Below are 23,100 nucleotides of genomic sequence, written 5' to 3'. Positions count from 1 at the left end.
TCTGTATTTGCTACTTTACACAGATGCTATACTACAATATTTTCAGTCTTTGCATTCAGACTGGGCCAATACAGTGTATCCTTTGCCTGATGTTTCTGGAGAACTGCTCCAAGATGTCCTTCATTAATCGTTTCCAGGATACTTTTGTGCATCTCTCCTGGAATTGCCTGCCATTCCGAAAGTCCTTGACTGGCTTGGGAAGCTGTTTGTGCATGGGCTGTCCTGTCCTTATGCTTTCCTTTTGGAGAGTTAATGAACCAGCAGTGTTTGATGTCACCCAACAGGACCTGCCAAGTTCTAGCAATGGATCTATAGCAGCTGAGGATATTCAGCCATGACACACAGTACTTGCTTGCGACTATTGCAACCACTTCTTCAAGGCAACCAAGGTTAAATTTTCATTTGCAATGTATTAATTTCAGACAACAGGCCTCAGTGCACAGCTGGAAGAATTCCCCAAGTTTGCATGAGAACAGGAATTTGTTCACATGGTTACCAGCCCATGCTACCCACAAGTTAATGGTTTAGCTGAAAGAGGTTTTGGGTCAGAGGGAGATGCAACCAAAACTGAGACTGTGGGTTCAATGCCCAAGGAAGCAAGCAGAAGTCTCCATGTTGAGAGAGCTGGGTATATTTCACTTGGAAAAGAGGAGACTGAGAGGAGATACGAAGCCATTTTAAAATATCTTAAGGGCTGTCTCATGGGTAGATGGAGCAAGCTTGTTTTCTCCTGCTCGGGAGGGTAAGACTCAAACCAATGGCTTAAAGGAGATTTCAGCTAAACATCAGAAAGAACTTTCGGACAGTGGAACAGACTCCCTCAGGAGGTTGTGGAGTCTCCTTCCTTGGTGTCCTGAAATCCCTGGCCTACCTGGTGGCAAGTCAGTAGGTCAAGTCCAAAGCTCAAAGACCGGGAATCAATCCATGCAAGGAAAGTCGAAAATCCAAAAGGCCAGGAAATGCAGGCCAGGTTCGATCCAAGTAGGCCAAGTCTAAAGTCCAACAGTCAGGATATGGTCCAGAGTCAAACCCAAAGCACAGCCCTGCAGAGGTCCAGGAACATGCAAGCCAATTGAACAGACACAGCACCTCTGCTTCCCTTTTGTACCTTGCATGCTGAGTGCAGCACCTGGGCTTGATGAGGCATGTGATTCTCACCTGTTCCAAGCCTTCTCCAGCTGAGGAATCACACACCTCCTGCCAGAGCTAGTGAGCTCCACCTGGCTGGCTAGTGAGCTGGGCTGTGGGCCCTTTCTTGCTTCAGCTTCCTAGAGCACCTCTCTTGCTGTTTCCTGCACTTCAGAGCCCACCATGTTGGAGACAGGGGCCCTCTGGCTCTGGGTCCTGCTGCTCTGGTTCCTGTGCCCTGACCCCCACCCTCTCGCCATCCTCTGTCACCCTGCACTCCCTTCCCCATCTCCTGCTTGTCCCACTGCTGGCTACACTCCTTGACAGGATCCTCTTCCTCCTCTCTGTCATCCTGCCAGTTCATGACACTTGGGAGGTTTCTAAGCAGAGGTTGGTTGGCCATCCGTCATGGATGCTTTAGTTGAGATTCCTGCATTCCAGGGGGTTGGACTAGATGACCCTCAGGGTCCCTTCCAACTCTACGATTCTGTTCTCCTCTTCATCCCAAGTCAAAGCCAACTGTTCTGAGAATACAGATGTCTGACAAGCAAAGCAAGCCCTTGATCACTCAAGCTCGTTTCTTTGCTGCTGGCTAGCCTGAGCCCACCTCCTCGAGAGGAGAGAACGGTACAAGAAGATCAGCCTTTGGCCCTATTCTCTGGACAGTAAAAGATGGTGGGAAGGTTGGTATCAATTCTGTCTACTGGGTGTTTGTAGGCCTGTGCCATCAAGAAAAGATGACCTTGACCAATTTCCTTCCCAGTCCCCCTGGAGACATTTCTTTTGCTCAGCTTCCTGTTCTACAGCAGAGAACTTGTATTGCTCTTTATCATCCCTGGCCATATTGGCTGGAGCTGGTGGGAGTTACTGGCTTCCCGTTCTTGTTCTAGAATCATGATTTTCGCTTTGAGTCCTGGTTTAAATCCCCAGGCAAGTTTAAATCCCCAGAGATGTTTTCCTCCCTTACTTAGAGAAAGCCTCCATCTCAAAGGTGTGTTCTTGCAGTAAAGTTCCTTACAACACAGTTTGCAGAAGAATCCAGCTTAGGCCCACTGCCCACAAGGTAAGAGAGAAGAAACAACTGTGATATATATATATCACAAACAGCAAGCACAGAGCAACTAGAGGGATGACTTGAACTGCATGAATTGTACACCAGATGGCAGTAGGGAGCTTGAAGAAACAGGTGCAACACTGCACAATTCGTTCACCTGAAAAAAGAACAGCAGCTTTTAAAAAATATTTTATTATGTGATTTTTTTAATATAAAAAATCAATATATCACATCATCATGTAGCTTAACACAGTCAAATTTGCTCTCTTTATAATATCCATTTTACGGCACTCAAATTCTTCCCAACTTGAAAAGTTTAGGATGTTTCACCTGGCTCTAGTATTGTCACACATGCTTGCCAAGTCCCTAAAGTGTCTGTATATATTTTCAATCCATCCCATAATTCTTTGTAACTTGTACCTGAAGACCCTTTGCCGTTCTGGTTCTTGGCTTACCAAATGGGGGTTTGAGTGAACCAAACCAGTTTTGATTTCAAATGTAATGGTGAGCCAAGGATCATAATTTGCTGCGTATTATCGGTAGAGGAACAAAGCAGGAGTAATCTAGGCATTCAGGTTAAATTGTTCATCATCCCACTTTACTGTGACTTGTGAACACAGCTGCTGACTCATGGTTGCCAATAATATCACTTGTCAAGGGAAACGGGACAGATACAACTGTGGAAAATTTCCACTAAGCACATGGAAAAGCCAATGAAGAATCCACAACAACGTTGCCTTTTTAAGGCAGACACAGTGCTGCTTTCTAGTATGTTATCTCAACAGCTAAAAATTTGTTACACAAAATGTGTAGGGTCCAGGATTATGTTAGTTTGCACTTAGTTCCCATTGAAGTCTATGCAACTTAAATAATGACTGAATTTTCACATTGGTTTCAACGAGAATTAAGTGCACCTAGTCCAGTCTGGATGCTATCCACAAATTACTTCCAAGGCCTTTATGAATTTCCAGAACTTCAAACTTCACAAGTGATTTAAAAATAGCCACTTTTCATAGCAAAGATGTCCTTAAATGTATGCTAACACAAAAGCCATGATTACAAAAATAAGGCTAACATAATGTTCCTCATTCACGTAGATCCTTATGTTGTGGCCAACCGAAAAATTTGGTTCTTTAAATAGGTACACAGCTGGTTCATTAAGTCTCTGTTTTGCCCCTCAATCCAGTGCATTTCTACTAAAGAATCGTCCCCTTCTTTCTTCACAACTAACATACACTTGAAAAGGAACCATTCGCCAGAGACGTTGGCACCCTCTCCAATTTCAATACCTAGGCAACCAGTGCCAAAGTCCTTGGACCTCTCCTCTTTTCCATCACTGGAATCTTCTAAGCCTGCTGAAACAACAGCTGGTTCCTCTGTTTGGCTGTTTTCTTTGGTATGTCCCTCGAGGTTTTCTTCTTCAGTGTCAGGCGCGCTATTCAGTCTGCCATCCTCTCGTGACTCAAGGCTGCAACCAAGTACCGCCAATGCCTTTTCTGCAGATCTGTCTTTTTCATCTTCTGTGGACCTACCTTCGTTGTCTTCCCCACGCCTACCTCTGTCATCTTCAGCAAGTCCTTCCTTGTCTCCTCCAGCAGGCCCACCTTTGTCGCCTTCTGTGATGTTACTTGCGTCGTTCAGGTTCTTTCCTTCTGGTGTGGCTTGGAGGAAATCTACAGAGGCTCGAGGAAGTTCGCGCAGCTGCCTGACACGATCCCTCTTCTTTCTCCGCAAGTGAATCCAGGAGTTTTCTACAGCTGTTAGGAACAAACTGATCTCGTCTTTCCCGCAGGGAATGCATTTGTGCTGCACCTATTGAAGCAAACATGCACAGAGTTTTAGTGTGATTCGCTGGTGTAAATTTGCCGCTTCCTGAAATGACAGGAGTATAGCATCTAGATCAAGGGAAGTTATAGTGCCACTGTATTCTGCTCTGGTCAGACCTCACCTGGAGTACTGTGTCCAGTTCTGGGCACCACAGTTCAAGAAGGACACTGACAAACTGGAACGTGTCCAGAGGAGGGCAACCAAAATGGTCAAAGGCCTGGAAACGATGCCTTATGAGGAACGGCTAAGGGAGCTGGGCATGTTTAGCCTGGAGAAGAGGAGGTTAAGGGGTGATATGATAGCCATGTTCAAATATATAAAAGGATGTCATATAGAGGAGGGAGAAAGGTTGTTTTCTGCTGCTCCAGAGAAGCGGACACGGAGCAATGGATCCAAACTACAAGAAAGAAGATTCCACCTAAACATTAGGAAGAACTTCCTGACAGTAAGAGCTGTTCGACAGTGGAATTTGCTGCCAAGGAGTGTGGTGGAGTCTCCTTCTTTGGAGGTCTTTAAGCAGAGGCTTGACAACCATATGTCAGGAGTGCTCTGATGGTGTTTCCTGCTTGGCAGGGGGTTGGACTCGATGGCCCTTGTGGTCTCTTCCAACTCTATGATTCTATGACATCACATTTAAAAGAGGAAAGCAAAGGGAGAATTGTTGCAGTTACTGTTACCTTCAGGTCAGTGAGGATTTTTCTAATCCATGCTGCAACTACTGCCATCCCTTCAACAGCATCAATCCCCACTGAGGACGCTTTAGTAGCTAACTCTTTGGCTGTAGACGCCAAGACTAGGAACGTGATTGGTTTCCGAGGCTTCTCTAGCTTTCGTTTCTTAGAAGGAGGTGACTGAGCGGGGAAAGAGGAAATGGAATAATTAAAAATCTAAAGAACAGTACTGCAGTATTCAGAGCATGAATAGAAAATGTGTAAATAATTAGGGGTGCGGGTAGTGCTGTGGTCCCCACTGAGCCTAGGGCTTGCCAATCAGAAGGTCAGCGGTTTGAATCCCCGCGATGGGGTGGGCCCCCGTTGCTCAGTCCCAGCTCCTGCCAACCTAGCAGTTCGAAAGCACGTCGAAATGCAAGTAGATAAATAGGTACCCCTCCAGTGGGAAGGTAAATGGCGTTTCCGTTTGCTGCTCTGTTTCGCCAGAAAGCGGCTTAGTCATGCTGGCCACATGACCCGGAAAAACCGTCTGCGGACAAACGTCGGCTCCCTTGGCCAGTAAAGTAAGATGAGTGGCGCAACCCCAGAGACATTCGCGACTGGACTTAACTGTCAGGGGTCCTTTACCTTTAGGTAAAGGTAAAGGTACCCCTGCCCATATGGGCCAGTCTTGCTAGACTCTAGGGTTGTGCGCTCATCTCACTCTATAGGCCGGTAGCCAGCGCTATCCGCAGACACTTCCGGGTCACGTGGCCAGCGTGACGAAGCTGCATCTGGCGAACCGGCACCGGAGCAGCACACGGAACGCCATTTACCTTCCCGCTGGTAAGCGGTCCCTATTTATCTACTTGCACTTAGGGGTGCTTTCGAACTGCTAGGTGGGCAGGAGCTGGGACCGAAAGACAGGAGCTCACCCCGCCGCGGGGATTCGAACCGCCGACCATGCGATCGGCAAGTCCTAGGCGCTGAGGTTTTACCCACAGCGCCACCCGCATCCCCTTCTTTACCTTTACCTTTATTTAACTAGTATCATTCAAACCTTTACCTTTATTTAACTAGTATCAATATGTGGTGACTTAAGGAGGTTCACGGAAGGAAAATTTCCCCTCCCCACACCTCAATAACACTCTGTGCTACATCACATGAGGCTCCGGAGCGCCCCCATAACACCTTGGGGGGCACAGGTGGCTATAGAGAGAAGAGGCAATGGGAAATATTCTTTCTGTGAACTTCTGTAAGTTAAGCTTTCTTTGCACCCAAACCAGGAACTACATCGTACAGCAACAGCAGCTAGAATTATGTATGATTAGTATTGGAAACAAAGAAAATCCCCAATCAGGGGAAATGGGAGAACGTGTAACACAAAAACACAATTATTGCAAAATTAATACATTACATATGGACTGTGGGAGGGGAAAAAATGAACTGTTCAGTAGCAATTGGGGGAAAAAAATTAAACTGATATTGAACAAAGCATGTAATTCAATTTCTGCCAGTTATGTTCTATGGTCCAAGAGAATTTCGTACATCTGAATCTGATAGTTGCAGTCTGTACATTCATTAACATAGTTGACGTATGCTGTTAAGAAACTAAGGAAGAAGCAAAAAGGGTGGGGGCACAGAAATTTGATTACTCGAGTAATCACTCAAGTAATTTTGTGCAACTAATCAGAGATCTGAATGTGTGTTTATCGAACAGAGGTCTTCTTCACCCCATCCCGCCAGGCCTATGTAAATTGCTTTGGAAACGCAGGAGCTTGCGACGCATTAAGGGAGAGTCCTAAGCGATAACACAAGATAACGAATTGCGGGAAAGACACGTGGGCACTTACTGGCACTGTGACATTTTCATAGAAGCTCCAAGCCAGCGCCCACCTCATGGTGCGACCTTGGCAGAATTCAGTGTGGGTGACTTTAGGAACCTGCACACAAAGAAAAACAGCAAGCCAACCTTACATTTGGGGAGTTATTTCCTTCAGTATCTCATTACGACTTCAGACCTACAGTGGTACCTCGGGTTAAGTACTTAATTCGTTCTGGAGGTCCGTTCTTAACCTGAAACTGTTCTTAACCTGAAGCACCACTTTAGCTAATGGGGCCTCCTGCTGCTGCCGCCGCGCCGCTCGAGCACGATTTCTGTTCTCATCCTGAAGCAAAGTTCTTAAACTGAAGCACTAGTTCTGGGTTAGCGGAGTCTGTAACCTGAAGCGTATGTAACCCAAGGTACCACTGTATTTTGAGCTAGGACCCCAAAACTGTTGGGATACTGCCAGGGAGACAAAGTCCATCATAACTCCACGTCGTCTCCGGACGTCCATTGATCTCCCGTAGACACGCAGTATCAGCAATTAGCGACACGAGCTCCAGAAATAACTTCCCACATTCCAGAGCTGTGCACGCTCTATCAGCAGATAACGCACAGCGAAAGATGCAATCAGGAGAGCATGATTTACAATTTTATTCAGCATTGATCAGAACAAAGAAAAACATGACTGCCTGCTTCAGATGTCTCCGGCAGAGAAAGAGAGAAATGAAAGCAAAGACACAACATAAACATCCTGTGAAACAGGAAATGCACAGGCTGTGACAGAAACATCCTGCTCCCTTTTAAGGTGGAATGGAAATATCCTAACAAAAACATCCCACGGTGGCATTTTACCCTTTTAGCTCTGCATTACAGCATTTCACATACACACACAAAAAAGGTGTCTGCGGCCCTTTCCTCCAAAGTCTCTGATCATGAGCACCATAGACAAATAACTTCTTGTCCAGTTCACAGGGAGCTAAATGAGGCTGGGTCTATAGTGCAGCAGAATGGAGCAGGAGCAAGGAAGGGGGCAGAGTAATTTGAAGGCCAGGAAATGCTCTGAAGGCACAAGATGCAGCCACCTTGTTGAAGCTAAGCAAGTCTAGGTCAGGCTAGTTCCTACATGGTGGCACACCTTGGATTCCTGTGATTTAAATGAGTTCAGTGGAAGAAAAAGCAGGATACAAACATAAACAGGACTGACTGGGCTACTTCAGACTGCAGATGCAGGCAGGGTTGAGTGCTCTCCCACAGAAAACAACTCCCTGTAGTTAGAAACCTGGCACAACAGGATTGGCACACCCTTTTTCTCCTTGCAGGGAGGTGTAACTTTGCTGTTTAACAGACAGGTGGAGCACTGAAAAGGCTACCAATATTTTCAGCTGCATTTTCAATCCAGGTTCTAGAACTTCTGCAAAAGGGGTTCCGAAGGACAGCCCTTCCGGCAGCCGCAGCTGGGCTGGGCTGAGGAGCCCTGCGTGCAGCCGAAGGAGGGAGATACATGTCTCGCAGTGAACCCCATATTGGTTGTTGGTGAGAACACACCTCTGAAAAAAACAGGTTTTAATGCACAAGGAACGCTGCTACTTTTGTCCACTGTGCATTAAATTCTCAACTACTAGAACTGCTGTGTTGACTAAGGTTGGTGTCTTACACACACCTGCCTGGATCTAAGGGCCATTGCAGTCGGCGGGACCTCCTTTCAAGTAGTGTGTTAGATCGATAGGGGTGCCAGGTTCTGCAGCCTGCCAGTGGAAAAACCGTTTAGTATTTCACACAAACGGAAAGTGCAGCTGCGAACAGACGTAATACAGATAGCTGCGGTGTGTTTACAGAAATGCTTACCCCATGGATCCGAAGCTCCTCTTTCAGGGGTGCCAGGCTGCACTTCTTCCCCAGCATGCAACTGTACCACCTGCAGTAATGAATGACATTTCAGAACCAAAGAGTTTAGAAATCAGACTAAACTCTCTCAAAACTAGCCTCTTGGGGGTTCAAGTTTCAGAACACAAAGGTCTCGTGACTGCCAATTTAAGAAAAGGAAATTGCTTTGAGAAACAACTGCAGACTCTATTACAGTCATGGGTGAACCATACTCCAAGATTTGAAAATAATGTTAAGAGCGCACCTTTTCCTCCTCCTACTATAGCAAAACAAATGCTCAAAAACCAAGCCCAACAACTTTATTCCAAGTACTGGAATTCATGCCACATCACAAATATATTTTAATCAGTGGTTTCAGTTGTATAAATCATGAACGTCATGATGATGATGATTTTATTTTATTTCCTATGAAGACTGGAGAGGATTGATTGTTCTGTTTTTAATCTACAGTGAAGATACTGATATTCTCGTTATGATGTGTGTATTTTAAATGATTTATTTTTTATTGTTAATGTTGGATTTTTATGGCCTTTGGCTATAAACAACAAGTTTTTTATTTGATCCAGCTCCGAGGGTATTCTGGCAGTTTGCTCACTGCGAGAAGTAAAGTTACTGGGAGCCAGGCAGAGGGCCTTCTCAGCAGTGGCGCCCTCCCATAAACAACTATTTGACTTTTAGAAGTCATCTGAAGGCAGCCCTGTATAGGAAAGTTTTTAATGTTTGATATTTTATTGCGTTTTGTTTTGTTTTGTTGGAAGCCTCCAAGAGTGGCTGGGGCAACCCAGTCAGATGGGTGGCATATAAACAATAAAAATATTAAATTCTTACCGTAATCTTTTTTTAAGCTGCAGGCTATCGTGGATTATTCTCTTGACAAATTCCAGCTCTCCTCCTTCAGCCATGATCTCAGTGATCCCTCCAGTGTTAACAGAGCTGGGAGGGGGTCTTCTGGGATTGCGAGAATTTACTCCCTGGCAAAGAATGAAAGTGGGCATCACTACCTCTTAGCTTGCTACGTAGCCATGCAAACTATGAATTTTTTTTACAGATGCTTAGGTTCTTCCACCTCTCCCAACTGTCTTTCTACACAGCATCAAATTATACTTCAAGCGTTTCAACTGTAAAGAGACCTTTAAAGAATGAGCATGTGTCAACACAAACAGGAGAAGCCCAGGGCAGAGGATCAGCAATCAACATACCTTTGCTTCCAGCTGGTTGGCAAAAAAAGGAGGGTTGCACATGCAGAAATCATAGACGATCCCAGACTCTTCTTCCAAGGCATCCAGCAGGAGTGTCTTTTGTGGTACTTTAACCACTGAAAGAAAAGGAAGCACCGAGGGTTAGGGAAAACCAGACATTTGCTTACTTTCAACAGAACTTCTAGAAATCGTTATATGCTACTTCAAACAAAAAGACAAAGGCAACCCACTTTTATAAAGGTGGAAAGCTTAATATCATAACCATAGCACAACATGTTGGCCGCATCATGGACATTCACAATACAAATGCTATTATGTCACTATTGTTAGACCTCAAAAATTAGTTGCTCACTTTTCCAACGGTGATTGGAGATCCACTTCAGTAGCAGAAGCTGAACAAGCAATCCACTTTGAGGAGGAATACACCAGATCTCTGAGAGTTTAGGTTCCCTAACCTCTGCTGTTGCTATGCTTCCTCTTGGCCCTCTTCCTGCCAGCCACCCCCTTCCATTCTCTTTTAACCTTTCCCCCTTTTTTCTTTCTCTGCTCTTTAAAGGTTGGGTTGATTGGGAAGGCAGTTAGGAATTTTGGGGATTGTTTTCTTCTCTGTTGGCACTAGTCTCCAACAAAAATTCGAGGTGGGGGAATCATTAAATACAGTGGTACCTTAGTTCCCAAATGGCTTGGTTGTTGAACAAATCGGCTCTTGAATGCCACAAACCTAGAAGTGCTCTGGTTTGTGAATGTTTTTCAGAAGCCAAACGTCCGACAAGGCTTCCGATTAAGTGCAGGAAGCTCCTGCAGCCAATTGGAAGCCATGTCTTAGTTTTTGAACGGTTTCGGGAGCTGAACGGACTCCCGGAATGGATCAAGTTTGAGAACCAAGGTACCACTGTATAAACAAAACTCTCGGCTTCTGCCCCAAAATAATGCAATGCATGGATAGTTTTGCCTGTATGCAAACTACTTTGCAGCATAACATTGGGACAAGACGGATATAATGATACCTTTTATAAGGTTGGATAAGTTGTTTTGTTCCACATTTTTCTTGGCAAAGCTGAAACACACATCATCCACTTCTGTTGCAATGAAATACCATCCATTCAAAGTTGCACCAAGTAATGGGTAAATACAAGAGGCACCTGTTCCTGCAACACACCCAAGAAAAGTGCAAAAGTTAAAACACCGCAGAGCATTCAAAATAAACAACCCAGAATGCATTTTCTAAGGATCTATCTATCTATCAATATATGAATTTTACCAGTTGGCCAGCAAGTACTATTAGGTAGAACATGCTAAATTACTTTCTACTTAGTGCCACTGTTTGAGAAGAGTATTTCCTATTCCACAAAATACCTTGCAACACCTGATGCTTCACAAGCAGGCAAAATAAGGCCTGCTCTAACCACCCTGCCTCACCACAACACTGTCCTCAGAAGAACTCTGTACCAGCTACAGAAGTGACATGAATGAAAAATAATCCACTGGACTGTATGGTCAAAAAGCACTTACTCCTTCACAATGGATTCAGACTAAATCTACACCCAGTCAGAGCACACCCACAGAAGTACATAAACCCCTGAAAGGGAGAAAGTTGGCTCCTTATCTCTTTCGCCCTGACCTAGCCACTGTGATCCACACGACGGTCACCTCCAGACTGGATTATTGTAACTCGCTCTACGTGGGGCTGCCCTTGAGACTGACCCAGAAACTCCAGCGGGTGAAGAATGCCGCGGCGAGACTCCTTATGGGGTCTTTGCTGCGAGATCACATTCATCTGGTACTATACCAGCTGCACTGGCTCCCGGTGGAGTACAGGATCAGGTTTAAGGTGCTGGTTTTAACCTTTAAAGCCCTATACAGCCTAGGACCCTCGTACCTACGGGACCGCCTCTCCTGGTATGTCCCACAGAAGAACTTACGGTCTGCAAATAAAAACATCCTGAAGATCCCAGGCCACAGAGAGGTTAGGCTGGCCACAACTAGAGCCAGGGCTTTTTCGGCTGCGGCTCCAACCTGGTGGAACGCTCTGTCACAAGAGACTAGGGCCCTGCGGGACCTGACATCCTTCCGCAGGGCCTGTAAGACAGAGCTGTTCCACCAGGCCTTTGGTCAGGGCGCAGCCTGACCCCCTCCTCTGGCAATCTGCACAGAATTTTGCTTAATGGTTGCCATCAATTTGATTTTAATTAATTTTTATAATGAAAGGTTTTTAGAATGTTGGATTATTTTGATTGTTGTTAGCCGCCCTGAGCCCAGCTTCAGCTGGGGAGGGCGGGGTATAAATAGAATTTATTATTTATTATTATTTATTAAAGTAACAAAGGTAAATGTGGCTTCATATCACATGCATGAGAGTTGATGCGGGAAATCTTTGGTGATCAAAACTATGTAGAAAGGACATTTTGTGTGACTTCTTAAAACTCTGATATGTATCCTCTCTCAGGACTCCTGGACATAAACAAAAACCCCAATTCATTACATGGGAGGGCACTGTGGTGTCATTTTGCCTGGTGGGTTATGTATGGGGAGGGGGACATCATAGATGTGTCTCCCCACTAATGTGAGTGGTCTGGATGCCTGGTTATCATGGGAGCATAGACAGTCCGCTCCCATTATATGCTGGAGTGTGTGGCTGATGCTCTGCTCTGCGCTTTTTGTAAATAGCATCCCCCCCCTCAACTTTTGTGCTGGGAACTTACAGGACAAAGGCTAAACTATGGTGATATTGTGACAACACAAGTGGCCCACGTGTGTAGTGGGACTTAGGACTGATCTACAAGTCACCAACACGAAGCATACCTATGTCTATTCCCCATGTAGCTGAATCTTTAGCAGCAGCGTCCTGCTGAGCAATCAGATCTTCGACCCAGTGGATATAGTTGAGCCTCAAGGGAACAGTCGGAATGAGCCTTTCCAAAGGTATGTCAATTTGTAGTCCAAAGTCTTCTTTCAACAGGGTGCACGTTAAGGCTCTCACCGCTTCTGGATCCTTGAAGTTCACACTGAAAGGCACAAGAGAATAGGTGAGCTGAAGAATTCCTGTTTTGCATCAAGGAACATAGTGTGGAATGCTCTACAGATGCCAGACTTGGCTATGTTCACTCTTGCAAATAAGAATAGCAGGGAATTTAAAAGGAAAGAAAAAGCTTTGAGGCCTTGTTGTTCAACCCAAGCCTGATTATCTCACCACTCTACTCAGTACAGAAAGCTGGCTGGGCCAGTAAGTTTCCAGAGGTTAAAAAGCTGTTTCAGTGGAGGTGGCAAGAGAATAAAGATATCCACTTGGGGGCACTAATGAGGAGGAGCTCGGTTTGGTGCGCTGTGGTCAAACCTCTCTGCAAAGCAAGGGGCTTCCCTCCTCTGTGGCTGGAATGGAAACTGCAAGCTACTAGTCTCTTAGTGATCTACAGTGGTACCTCTAGTTGTGGACTTAATCCGTTTTGGGGTGCCATTCGCACCCCAAAAAGTCCGCAACTAGAGCGCCTCTTCCACACATGTGCGCGATGATCAAACACTTCTGCACATGCACAAAGCGTACAGATCGCTTCTGTGCATGCGGCAAACCTGGAAGTAAACACTTCTGGGTTTGCCATGTTTGTAAGCTGAAAGTCCGTAAGAAGAGCAGAGCACAACACGAGGTATGACTATAGTAGCATTTGTGGGCTTATTTCCAAGGCTGAACCAGGCCCGTACCTGCAAATGAACACAACGCATATCATAAACTCCAGTTTATGCCGGTAGAGCATAAGACACTTAATCTCAGTAACGTGGCTCTGGACGCCACATAGGGTAAAAAGATTCCTGCATTGCAGCAGGTTGGACTAAGTGACCCCGGGGGGAGGTCCCTTCCAACTCTACAATTCTGTGATACCTCCTTCTCCAACCCCCAAGTGGCTCAAGTTTTTGGATGCAGGGCAAAAAAACCCCCACAAAAAAACCTTGCCTTTTTGCTACTGACATGAAGTGCAATTCTTGTTGGCAGCCTGATATAATTATAATTATGTTACATTATATTAGGCTACTGATAAGAATAAAATTATTATTTATAATATTTCTATAGATATTATTTACAGTATTATTTCTATAACATAATATTACTATATTATAAAAATAATACCATTATTTTTGTATGGAATAATATGCAGTTGTAAATGTTGACAATAGGACCCATGGAGGGGGTGGGGCGTGGGGAGTCTCGAGATTCAGAGTAATGTCTATATATGGATATGCATTTGGAATGTTATAAATTCATATCTGTAAAATCAAATAAAAATGATTTCATCCCCCCTCCCAGTTTTTAAATGCTTTATCGGTTGAAAACTTTGTAACATAAATATGCAATAGATGTTATAGGCAACATATGAAATAAACAATTATTCATTTTTTAACTAGGACTTGCTTTGTACATCCATCAGTGATTAAATTTGACAAGACCTCCGATCTTCCCCTTGAGTTCCCAAATTAATTTCCTTAAATATGCACTTATTTACTTTCTCTGTTATTTGACTTAATATAAATTTTATTTTATAAAATTATCCTACTTACACACCGAAGCTCAATCAAGACCTGCCAACTTTTCACAATGTTCTTTTACATATACTCTGCATATATCCCACTCTCAGATAAATTTTCCATCTGTAACGTCTCTTAACCTTGCTGATAATCTCGCCAGCTCAGCGCACTCTCTTATTTTGTTATGCCATTCTAATATAAATGGAAATATCCTCTCCCTTCCAGCCTTTTGCGATTAGAATTCTGGCAGCAACTGTAACATACATAAAGACTCACCTGAAACTTTTTTGAAAACTGATTTTAAATAAATAAATAATAATAATAATATTTTTATAATATTATATTACTGTATTATACAGAATACATACATATGCTGCTGAGAACTTACCTCACCCTCCCGGACAAATTTATCTGCACGTGTTGTTTAAATTCCGGGTACTTGGACGCCAGGTAAGCGAAATCCGGCGGCTTGTCCTTGTATCTGTTCCTCGCGTGCATAGATTTGTTGAGGGCCATCCCGGGGCCGGAGAGGGGAGCGCGGGCCGGACGGGGGTCGCTCTGGGAAACGAAACACCTGTTGGCAGGTAAAGGCGCCCGCGCAGCACGCGAAAAGGCCTGCGCTGCGCGGTATCTCTCGCCCCTCAGGATGCCGGGCCCCCTCAGCAAGCTCCTCGCAGGAGATGCGCCGAGTCGTCGTCGTCGTCCCCGGACGCCAAGGCGAAGAGAATGGGAGAGAAGCCCGAGAGTTGTAGGCGGCCCTGCGCTTCCGGTACAGCCGTCACCTTTCTCTCTCTCACACACAGACAGGAAGTCAGGCGACGAGGGGGTGCTGTGCCCAGCTATCCCGCTGGGCAACTCTATGGTTGAAAGGTCCGCCCGTCCCCTCACAAAGAGCGGCAGCTGCGCCTGCGCGCGTTCTCATAGGACCATAGAGTTCTGAGGGACACCAGCGTCACCCAGTAGCCTAGCTCCCTGCAATGCAGGGATCTCTTACTTAGTTTACCCAGGGCCGGATTTAGGTTTGAGGAGGCCCTAAGCTACTGAAGGTAACGGCCCTTTATATGTCCTGCTGTCCTTTGTCAACAACAAGTTGTCGCTGTTTTTTTGTGTTGAATACATGCTATATGATAGTCTATGGACCTAATAGGTATCTAAAGCTCTTTGCACATAACAAATAGGAGCCTACACAACACAAAACACTGTTGCTGCATGTAGGTTTTGCTTTATTTGTTTTTTATCTTATATTTTGGAAATGTAAAGGGACCCCTGACCGTTAGGTCCTGTCGTGGACGACTCTGGGGTTGCGGCACTCATCTTGCTTTATTGGCCGAGGGAGCCGGCGTACAGCTTCTGGGTCATGTGGCCAGCATGACTAAGCCGCTTCTGGCGAACTAGAGCAGCGCATGGAAATGCCGTTTTTTTTTACCTTCCCGCCGGAGCAGTACCTATTTATCTACTTGCACTTTGACGTTACTTTCAAACTGCTAGGTTGGCAGGAGCAGGGACCGAGCAACAGCTCACCCTATTGCGGGCATTCGAACCACTGACCTTCTGATCGGCAAGTCCTAGGCTCTGTGGTTTAACCCACAGCGCCACCCGCATTTGGAAATGTACATCCATTTTTCCCCCTTTAATTTTTTTGGGGGGACCCCTAAGCTATACTTGTTTAGCTTATACATAAATAAGAGAGAGAGTTTGGATTTGTCAGGGATGAACTGTTCATTCACCCAAGCTCCACTTAAGATTATTGTACTAAATGTTTCCTGGACTTTTTGGATAGCCACACAAATAGGAAGGGGCGCTTCTTGATTTTGCTGTTGGGTTTAGCAAACGGTATCAAAGAAAACACCAGTTATGAACATGATTGTAGCTTACACTGAGTGAGGCTAGTATATAGCCTGTCATTACTTTCTTTGACTAGCGGCAGCGGAACCCGGCAGAATTCGGATGAGGGAATACAGATCTAGGCAGCTAATTATTGTTATTTTTTATAAGTTTCAAGGCTGCCTTGGGATACTTCCAGCTCTTAGCATACAATGCACACATTCTGGAGAAATCCAATGTCTTCCAAGACTAGAAATATTCCCCGTTAATAAAAACATCATTAGAAGAGATGGTATTTACAGAGGTGGACTTTGGTAATATTGTACCTGGAGGACAAAATTTGGTGCCATCCCAAAATATTATTTTCACAATAATTTCTTTTGATACAGTTGCTTTTTTATGGATCTCAGTAGGTATTCATATAAATATAGGTATTACTCTTACTATTATTTTGTGCCCCCTTGGATCGGAGCCGTGTGCAGTGGAACAACCAGCTACACTGCCCTAAATCTGGAGCTGGTATTTGCAAAACAATTATGTCCAACAGTTCCCCTGGGATGTCCTTGTCCGTTCCTTGGTGCTTCTGCTGGAAGGACAGGCACTGGGGGGGGGGGGTAATTAACATGACCCCAGAAGAAAACTAGATTGGCTTGGATAACATCGGTGATGGGCGAGAAGAGCCCTCGCTGACCGTAACAGAGTTGCCTTCCTGGATCTTCATTGCTAAGATGCAGAGGGGTCAGTTTAGAAAGCAACTTAGCAGCCACTTAAAATAGCAAGACACAGTTGGGGACCTTGTCAACACCTAGGTATATCCCAGAACAGGGATTTAGGGCTGTGCTCAGAGCCTATTTATACATGATCCAACACCCTCTCAGATGACGTCCACCTTCCAAGATCAAGACTGCAGTGGAAATTTCTGGTGGAAATTGGGTAAAGATGAAGCAACAAGATGGCTATTGGTGGACCAAGTTCTTTCTTCTCTTATCATTCATACTTCAGACCCAGCTCCTCCGGGGTGTTGCAAAATTAGCAAAGGGGGAAAATATGCAACCTGGTCATTCCTGTCCAATGAGATGGGAGTTCACAGACCTGTTTCAAATTTGCCACTCTTGGTAGAATAGTGATCAGCAGCCCCTTGTGAAACACATGCCTGCGACACAGAATCGCTTTGAATTGCCACACCTGAAGGAATATAAAAGCATATGCTGTTCACATTTTGAACGAGTTGCTGTGCATGTCTGCCTATTGCAGGCTGCATGCCCCTTTGACAAAAATGGATCCTCTTTTCTGCTCAGCCTTTACCTCACTGATGGAGCTCAATGAACATCCAAGATACTGTTAGATCTTTAGGTGGGGAACCTGAAGCCCTTTTAGACGTTGCTGAATCCCAACTTCCATCTGCTCCTGTCAACATGACAAAATAGGGACGATGGCAGTTGAATGGCAGAAGATCTGGAAGGCCACTAGTTCCCAGTCTCTGTCTTACAATACTACAAACCAGATAACACATCTGATGATATAAATCACCCTTTAAATCATGAAGCGATCCTGCAGAATAACATTTTATCAGTGTTTTCTAAACTTGTGATAGCTGAGACACATATATTCTCCAGGCTTTGAACTCGAGGTCATGTCATGGTTAAACTCCAAAATGTTTATTTTTTATAATTTAGAAGTGAAAATGACACAGCCATCGAACACTTCACTCCATTCTTCTGCACAATACTCTTCTGGGCATGTTTCTGGACTGGAAAGAAGCAAGCCCAGAGCAATTACTCAGGCTGAGATGACCAACAGCTTCCTCTTGAGAAAACCAATTTCTGCTGCATCCCCTGTATTGGGGGCCACTGAGTGATACAAATCATAAAACAAAACCTATGCATGACAGTAGCTGAGGTTCATCAGTAAGAGGCAAGGCCTGAGCAATGAACAATGCTGGAAATGGTTTTAATGGAATTGGGCCACAGATTTTGGTTTTTGGATCTTTCCCCTTGATAATGCTTTAACTTATTTCTTTGCGGGCCACCTTGGCCTCTTCTCAAGGAATACCAAGGTAGAAATGCTTTAATTAACGAAACTGAATTAATTAATTATGTGCACAATATTCCCTGTGAGTGCGTGTTTTGGACTCACAGGAACCTGTCTTTCTTGCAGGACAAGGTAAGAGGGTTTGCAAGTCACAAATTTCTCACATAGTATTTGCGATTACTCTGCCCTCTAGTGATAAAAGGAAGAATCTGCACCGGCAAGGCAAAATAGAAATTTGCATGAGGCCTGATTCCACATACCATCACAAATCATAGAATTGTAGAGGACCATGAGGGTCATCTAGTCCAAGGCAGGACTCTTTCACCCAACATGGAACTTGAACCCAGACCCTGAGATTAAGAGTCTCATGCTCTTACCAACTGAGCTACCCCAGGCGTGATGCAAGTAAAATTTGAAACCCAGAGCAGCATCTGCTACAACCATGGTTGCTTTGGATCCAGTACAATCTACTGCTCTTTTATATAGATTAACAGAACCTAGGCTCTCATTTTGTAAACGAAGAAGCCAACCTCTGCAGTTCCATATTAAAATCTCCTGTATGCAAATAGCCCCAAATCAATGTTCTATCATCGAGCAATCACTGATGGCAGGGAAATTATTTTTGCTCCTGGCGTCACTGTTGCCAAGGTTTCCTCCACCCTTTGTTTACAATTATATGCAAGACCAAGACTCCATGCATTTGTAAATTGCCAAATTTTGGAGCGTTTAAGAAGTAGAAATTCAGTGGTACCTCGGGTTAAGAACTTAATTCGTTCTGGAGGTCCGTTCTTAACCTGAAACTGTTCTTAACTTGAAGCACCACTTTAGCTAATGGGGCTTCCTGCTGCCGCCATGCCGCCGGAGCACAATTTCTGTTCTCAACCTGAAGCAAAGTTCTTAACCTGAAGCACTAAGTGGAATCTGTAACCTGAAGCGTATGTAACCCGAGGTACCACTGTAGTTATATCAATTATGAACTCAAATGATCCAACAGAAAGTGTTGCCAGAACTATGACTCCATTGAGTATTTTTGTTCCCTTTGTGGATGGGTAATAGTATTTTATGGCACTTAATAAGCTGTTTGATTATTCTGCATTATCCTAACAAATGTGATACACATTTGGTTCCTCAGGTTGTGCCACATGTCTCTGCCCCCATAGCATAAGGACTAACCAGCAGTTCAAATGCAACAAACCATCAAGTTCAGTTTCTTAAAACTTGTTTAATATCCGTATTTTTGTCTGCTGGGCAAAGCCAAAACAGTCTGGCCTAGTTTCAAGTTACAAATCCATACACATTTCTTCTTTCCTTTCAGTAAAATGAACAGTGTGGCAATAAAAAGGTTTTGTTACCTGAAATAAAACCCATTTCAGCAACAGCTTAAAAAAAAAAGGGGGGGGGAGAGAAAAGAAAAGGGAAAGTCACAGTCTGCATTTTTCATCCAGAGAGATCTATCCTGCTTCTGTGATGAACACCATGAAAAGATGGAGGCTCCTACCCAGGCACAACCAATAGCGACTGAAACAGCTGACAGTCACTATGTAAATTGGGGTGGGTGGGTGGGTGGAGAGAGGGAAAGAAATACAATTTATGGCTCAAAGGCAGGTTGGGCTTTTAGAAAACAAAATTTTAAAACTTCTTTTTAAGTCTCACTTGGGACAGGGTTCTCTCCACGAGTGATCAATAATTAGCTCCACCACAAGCTGGTATATCCAAGTTTTAACCTGCCTGAAGTGAAAACTTGCTTTGGGCTAAATTCCAAGAACGGCAATCGGGGGGGATAAAATGCTAGGACTGAGCGCTTTCCAGGACAGCATGCTTCAAGTCTTGAATTTAGCTGCAGAAATATAACACGAGCCCAACCCCAAACGGGCTGAGACAAGGGCTCAGCAAGCAGACAGCAGCTGTACTCTGCTGTGGCAGCCAAGACACCAGCGCCTGCATTTTGCCAGCTCACACATAGCCCCAAGCTGCGTTTTGGTGAAAAAATGACGAGTAACCGTGGACTAGAACCCTAAATGGAATTAATATAAGACCTGGTTTTCTCCTAGGACAGGAAAAGGAGGTTGGGGTGGGGAAGAAAAGACAAAAAAGTTGGCTGTGTGTTTTATTCTCATGCTCAGAGGCAAATTGTGGGGTGGGGTGTTTGTGTGTGTCTGTGTGTAAACTTTACCAGAAGCCTTAACAATAGCCTAATGGTATGCTCGCCTTTCCCCCTAGAGTTCTCTTACTTTCTGCCCAGTAGAAGGAGTCCAAATACCAGTTGTTCCACCAGAGGAACTAAAAAAAAGCTACACCCTCAGTTCTCAGGAACAAGTGAGGAAAACCCTTCTGTCCCCGAAGGTGGACTCATGGCACCTGTTTGGGGTGAGATTTTTCCTTCTTTCTTTATTTAAAAAAGCATTATTAAAAGGGCCTTTTTGCAGGGCCATCATTTGTAATGATGACACATCACATTTCCTCAGTTCCCTGCGCAACTTCGTTTAACGCCATTTAAACAGAGGCACAGGCTTGCCTTCTGGTCAAATGGTACCTCATCTATCCTGGTGATTAAGTCGTTGGATAAAAAGGAGGGTGAGGCACACACAAGACAGCTGCACCCAGCTACACTCGCCCACCCAGGTCCTTTCCACCTGATCTGCAGGAGTAGCTAGAGAGGAACGAACAAACCAACACACACACACAGCCTCCACTTCCCAGCTCAGCTCTCCCGCAAGTCCCCTAAATCTCGATATGGCTTGGTCCCCCTCGCCTCGCCCCTGCTACGTCTACTTGCACCCCAATCTGCAGGAAGCTGAGGAGGTAGGGTTGAGAATCATCACTTGTGGGTGCAGAATCGAAGTCCTGGCCAGGGTACCTGACCATACAGTACGGCTTTCAAGGTTTTCAGCAAACAACGTTTTGGCCACGTGCAGGAGTAGCATTCTGCCACAAGATTCAAGCAACTGGATTCTTCTTTGGTTTACATGTCTTTCTTAAAAGGTGGGGGGAAAAAAGAGAGTCAAGGACCAAGGGCAGTAATGTAAAAAAGGAAAGGAAGAAAGCAAACTCAAAACTCTGATAAAGAAACGGAAACACAAAGTTTAAGATTTTAAAAAAACCTAGCTGTTCTTCAGGATAAGTGTCCTTTTGGGGTGTTAATGTAGCTGATGCTTGTGAGACAGTACAGAAAGAGTAAAAAAAATAAAATAGAGGGAGGGAGAAAGAGGGGAAGGGAGGTAATCTGTCTAGAGTTCTGTCATCCTTGTGTGTGTTAAAAGAGAATGCCATCACCCAAAAGAGACTTTAGTGAATGGATCCGAACACCACACGAGGAAAACATTGGGGGGAAATAAAAAATTAGAAACACTTAGTTTTATTCTGAAGGGGGATAACCGTCAAGTACCTGCCAAAAAGCAGTTTTCTGGGGGGGCTGGAGCGAGGACAGAAACCTATGTTCCTAGCTGTAACGCACCCTCTGCATTACATTGTACTCCTCCTTCACAGAATATGAGGCCAATCTAAAGAAAAGGGACCGAGGGGGCTGCCACATTGACCTGCTAGTTATTTCACCTTACAAACCCCCCCAATAAAAGTCGTTGTTTTAAAACTGAAATTATTTGGGATGACATGCTAATGCTGGTGCTATCAACAGGCAGGATACTTGGCTCCCTTGCAAAGGGCTCAAGAGTCCAATGCCGATCCCTCAGTGGAACCTCACAGCATTGAGCTCTGTGGGGTTTCCCCCCCTTCCCCCCAAATGAGATGTAGCCTAAACTTTATTTTGCTTTTTGTCTTGTTTTTTTAAAAAAGAGGAACATATTTTTAAATATTGACAGTGGACCAAGTCCAGCCTCTTTACCCTGCTGCCAAGTCCGCAATTCTCCACACAGTGTGTGTGCACCCTGCATTTTGGAACCGCACCCGGGGTCCGTGGTGTTTGGAAGTTCACAGTACATGGAGCCATCTTTTCTCTCTGTTGCCCAGAGCGGTTAGTGCCTTTGCCGTTGCTCAGCACGAGACCAATCAATCTCCTCTTCCTTGGCCACTTAAGTTGGACTTAAGTCGCCATAGAACCTTGCCGAGAATCAATGATGCCTTGCTCTACGGATGGGACAAGAGCGCAAGAGGAAAACAAAGCACCCGATACCGGTTTCTGGAGGCCGTTTTGTGGATTCCTTGCCAATCCCGAAGGCTGCTTCTCAAAACGTCTCTGACTCTCTCTCGGTTTTCTTTCTGCAGTTCCGGTTATATATATCTTTTTGGCCTATTGTTCCTGCTCAGTTTGAAGAGCTGTTATTAGAGGATCCAGAGGTTGAGGCAATGGCAGCCGCAGCCGGGCTGCTTGTTGATACAGATTTGCGGATGTGAGGGAGCAAGTAGGGGTCACATGCTAACTGCTGAACATCTATTCGATCTTCCTTCCGGTAGGCCAGGCAGCGCCTGATAAATGCCTGGAAGACAAACAGAAAGAAGAGAAAATGGGCATGAGAAGTTGGTACTGGTAGCTCTTTTCCAAAAGCAGAAACAGGCCGGTTTTACTTAAAAAAAAAAGAGAGATTAGATAAGCAAATTGTGTGTAAAACACACCCTCCTTGGCATCCTGCAATTGTCTAGATGGTCATGGAAGGCTCTTCTAGGCTAAGCTTTTACCAGGCACTACTCTTCAGGTCTGGTGGAATGGCATAAAAAACAGTAGCAGGGACTTCTCCCACCCTTTCTTTCTGCTCCCTCCCTCAGCCTGCTGCAGTAAGCTGGTCTCCAATTTTACCCATCAGGCAACTGGGTGAGTTGACAACAGAACCATGGAGTGAAAGTGAAGAGAGGAGCCATGGTTGCCTTTTCTCTCTCTTCAGCAGATCTGAAGAGATTTCAATCTTAGCTTCTGAATGGTGCTGCTTGCTACATTGTAAACAGATGGTTTAGAGTGGGACTGAGTGGGTGAACCTTGAAGAGATGACTGATTGACCAGAAAACTACAGACCTTACCAGAACAATTCCTTCTGTTTGGATGGAGGAGGAAATTCAGTGATGGGTGTTACTCCTATCCATCAGCGGAGGTAGAACTACCACTGGGGGAGTTGACCACTCAGTGTGTAAATACTACAGCTGAAGAAAACCAAACCCAAACTAAAACACAGCGGGTATACAGAAGAAAAGGGTTACAGGAACACGGGTCAT

The 23,100-nt window shown here is 44.8% G+C and overlaps 2 protein-coding genes across 15 annotated transcripts in view; both read right to left on the bottom strand.

The window, feature by feature from the left end:
• Positions 1-2,358: 2,358 nt before the first annotated feature.
• On the bottom strand, positions 2,359-14,926 carry METTL16 (methyltransferase 16, RNA N6-adenosine). The gene is made up of 9 exons (XM_083407743.1): positions 14,474-14,926; positions 12,373-12,575; positions 10,578-10,718; positions 9,571-9,686; positions 9,200-9,342; positions 8,333-8,402; positions 6,513-6,602; positions 4,687-4,860; positions 2,359-3,994 (listed from the first exon to the last, which is right to left on the bottom strand). Exons 1-9 carry the CDS (start codon positions 14,599-14,601, stop codon positions 3,284-3,286), a joined length of 1,776 nt encoding a protein of 591 aa, XP_083263869.1. The 5' UTR covers positions 14,602-14,926; the 3' UTR covers positions 2,359-3,283.
• A 4,216-nt stretch (positions 14,927-19,142) lies between these two features.
• TLK2 (tousled like kinase 2) overlaps positions 19,143-23,100 on the bottom strand; it is a 38,699-nt gene continuing 34,741 nt past the window's right edge. For all 14 annotated transcript variants that reach the window (XM_083407656.1, XM_083407664.1, XM_083407661.1 and 11 more), the window contains one exon: positions 19,143-22,373. In XM_083407656.1, coding sequence (XP_083263782.1) covers positions 22,200-22,373 — 174 coding nt within the window. In that variant the 3' untranslated portion in view covers positions 19,143-22,199. The remainder of the gene's footprint in view (positions 22,374-23,100) is intronic.

Source organism: Podarcis tiliguerta (genome assembly GCF_965153285.1).
Source record: "Podarcis tiliguerta genome assembly, chromosome: 13".
Lineage (NCBI taxonomy): Eukaryota > Metazoa > Chordata > Lepidosauria > Squamata > Lacertidae > Podarcis > Podarcis tiliguerta.
The sequence above is the reverse complement of the archived record's forward strand: the minus strand, read 5'-3'. Positions and strand labels throughout refer to the sequence as shown.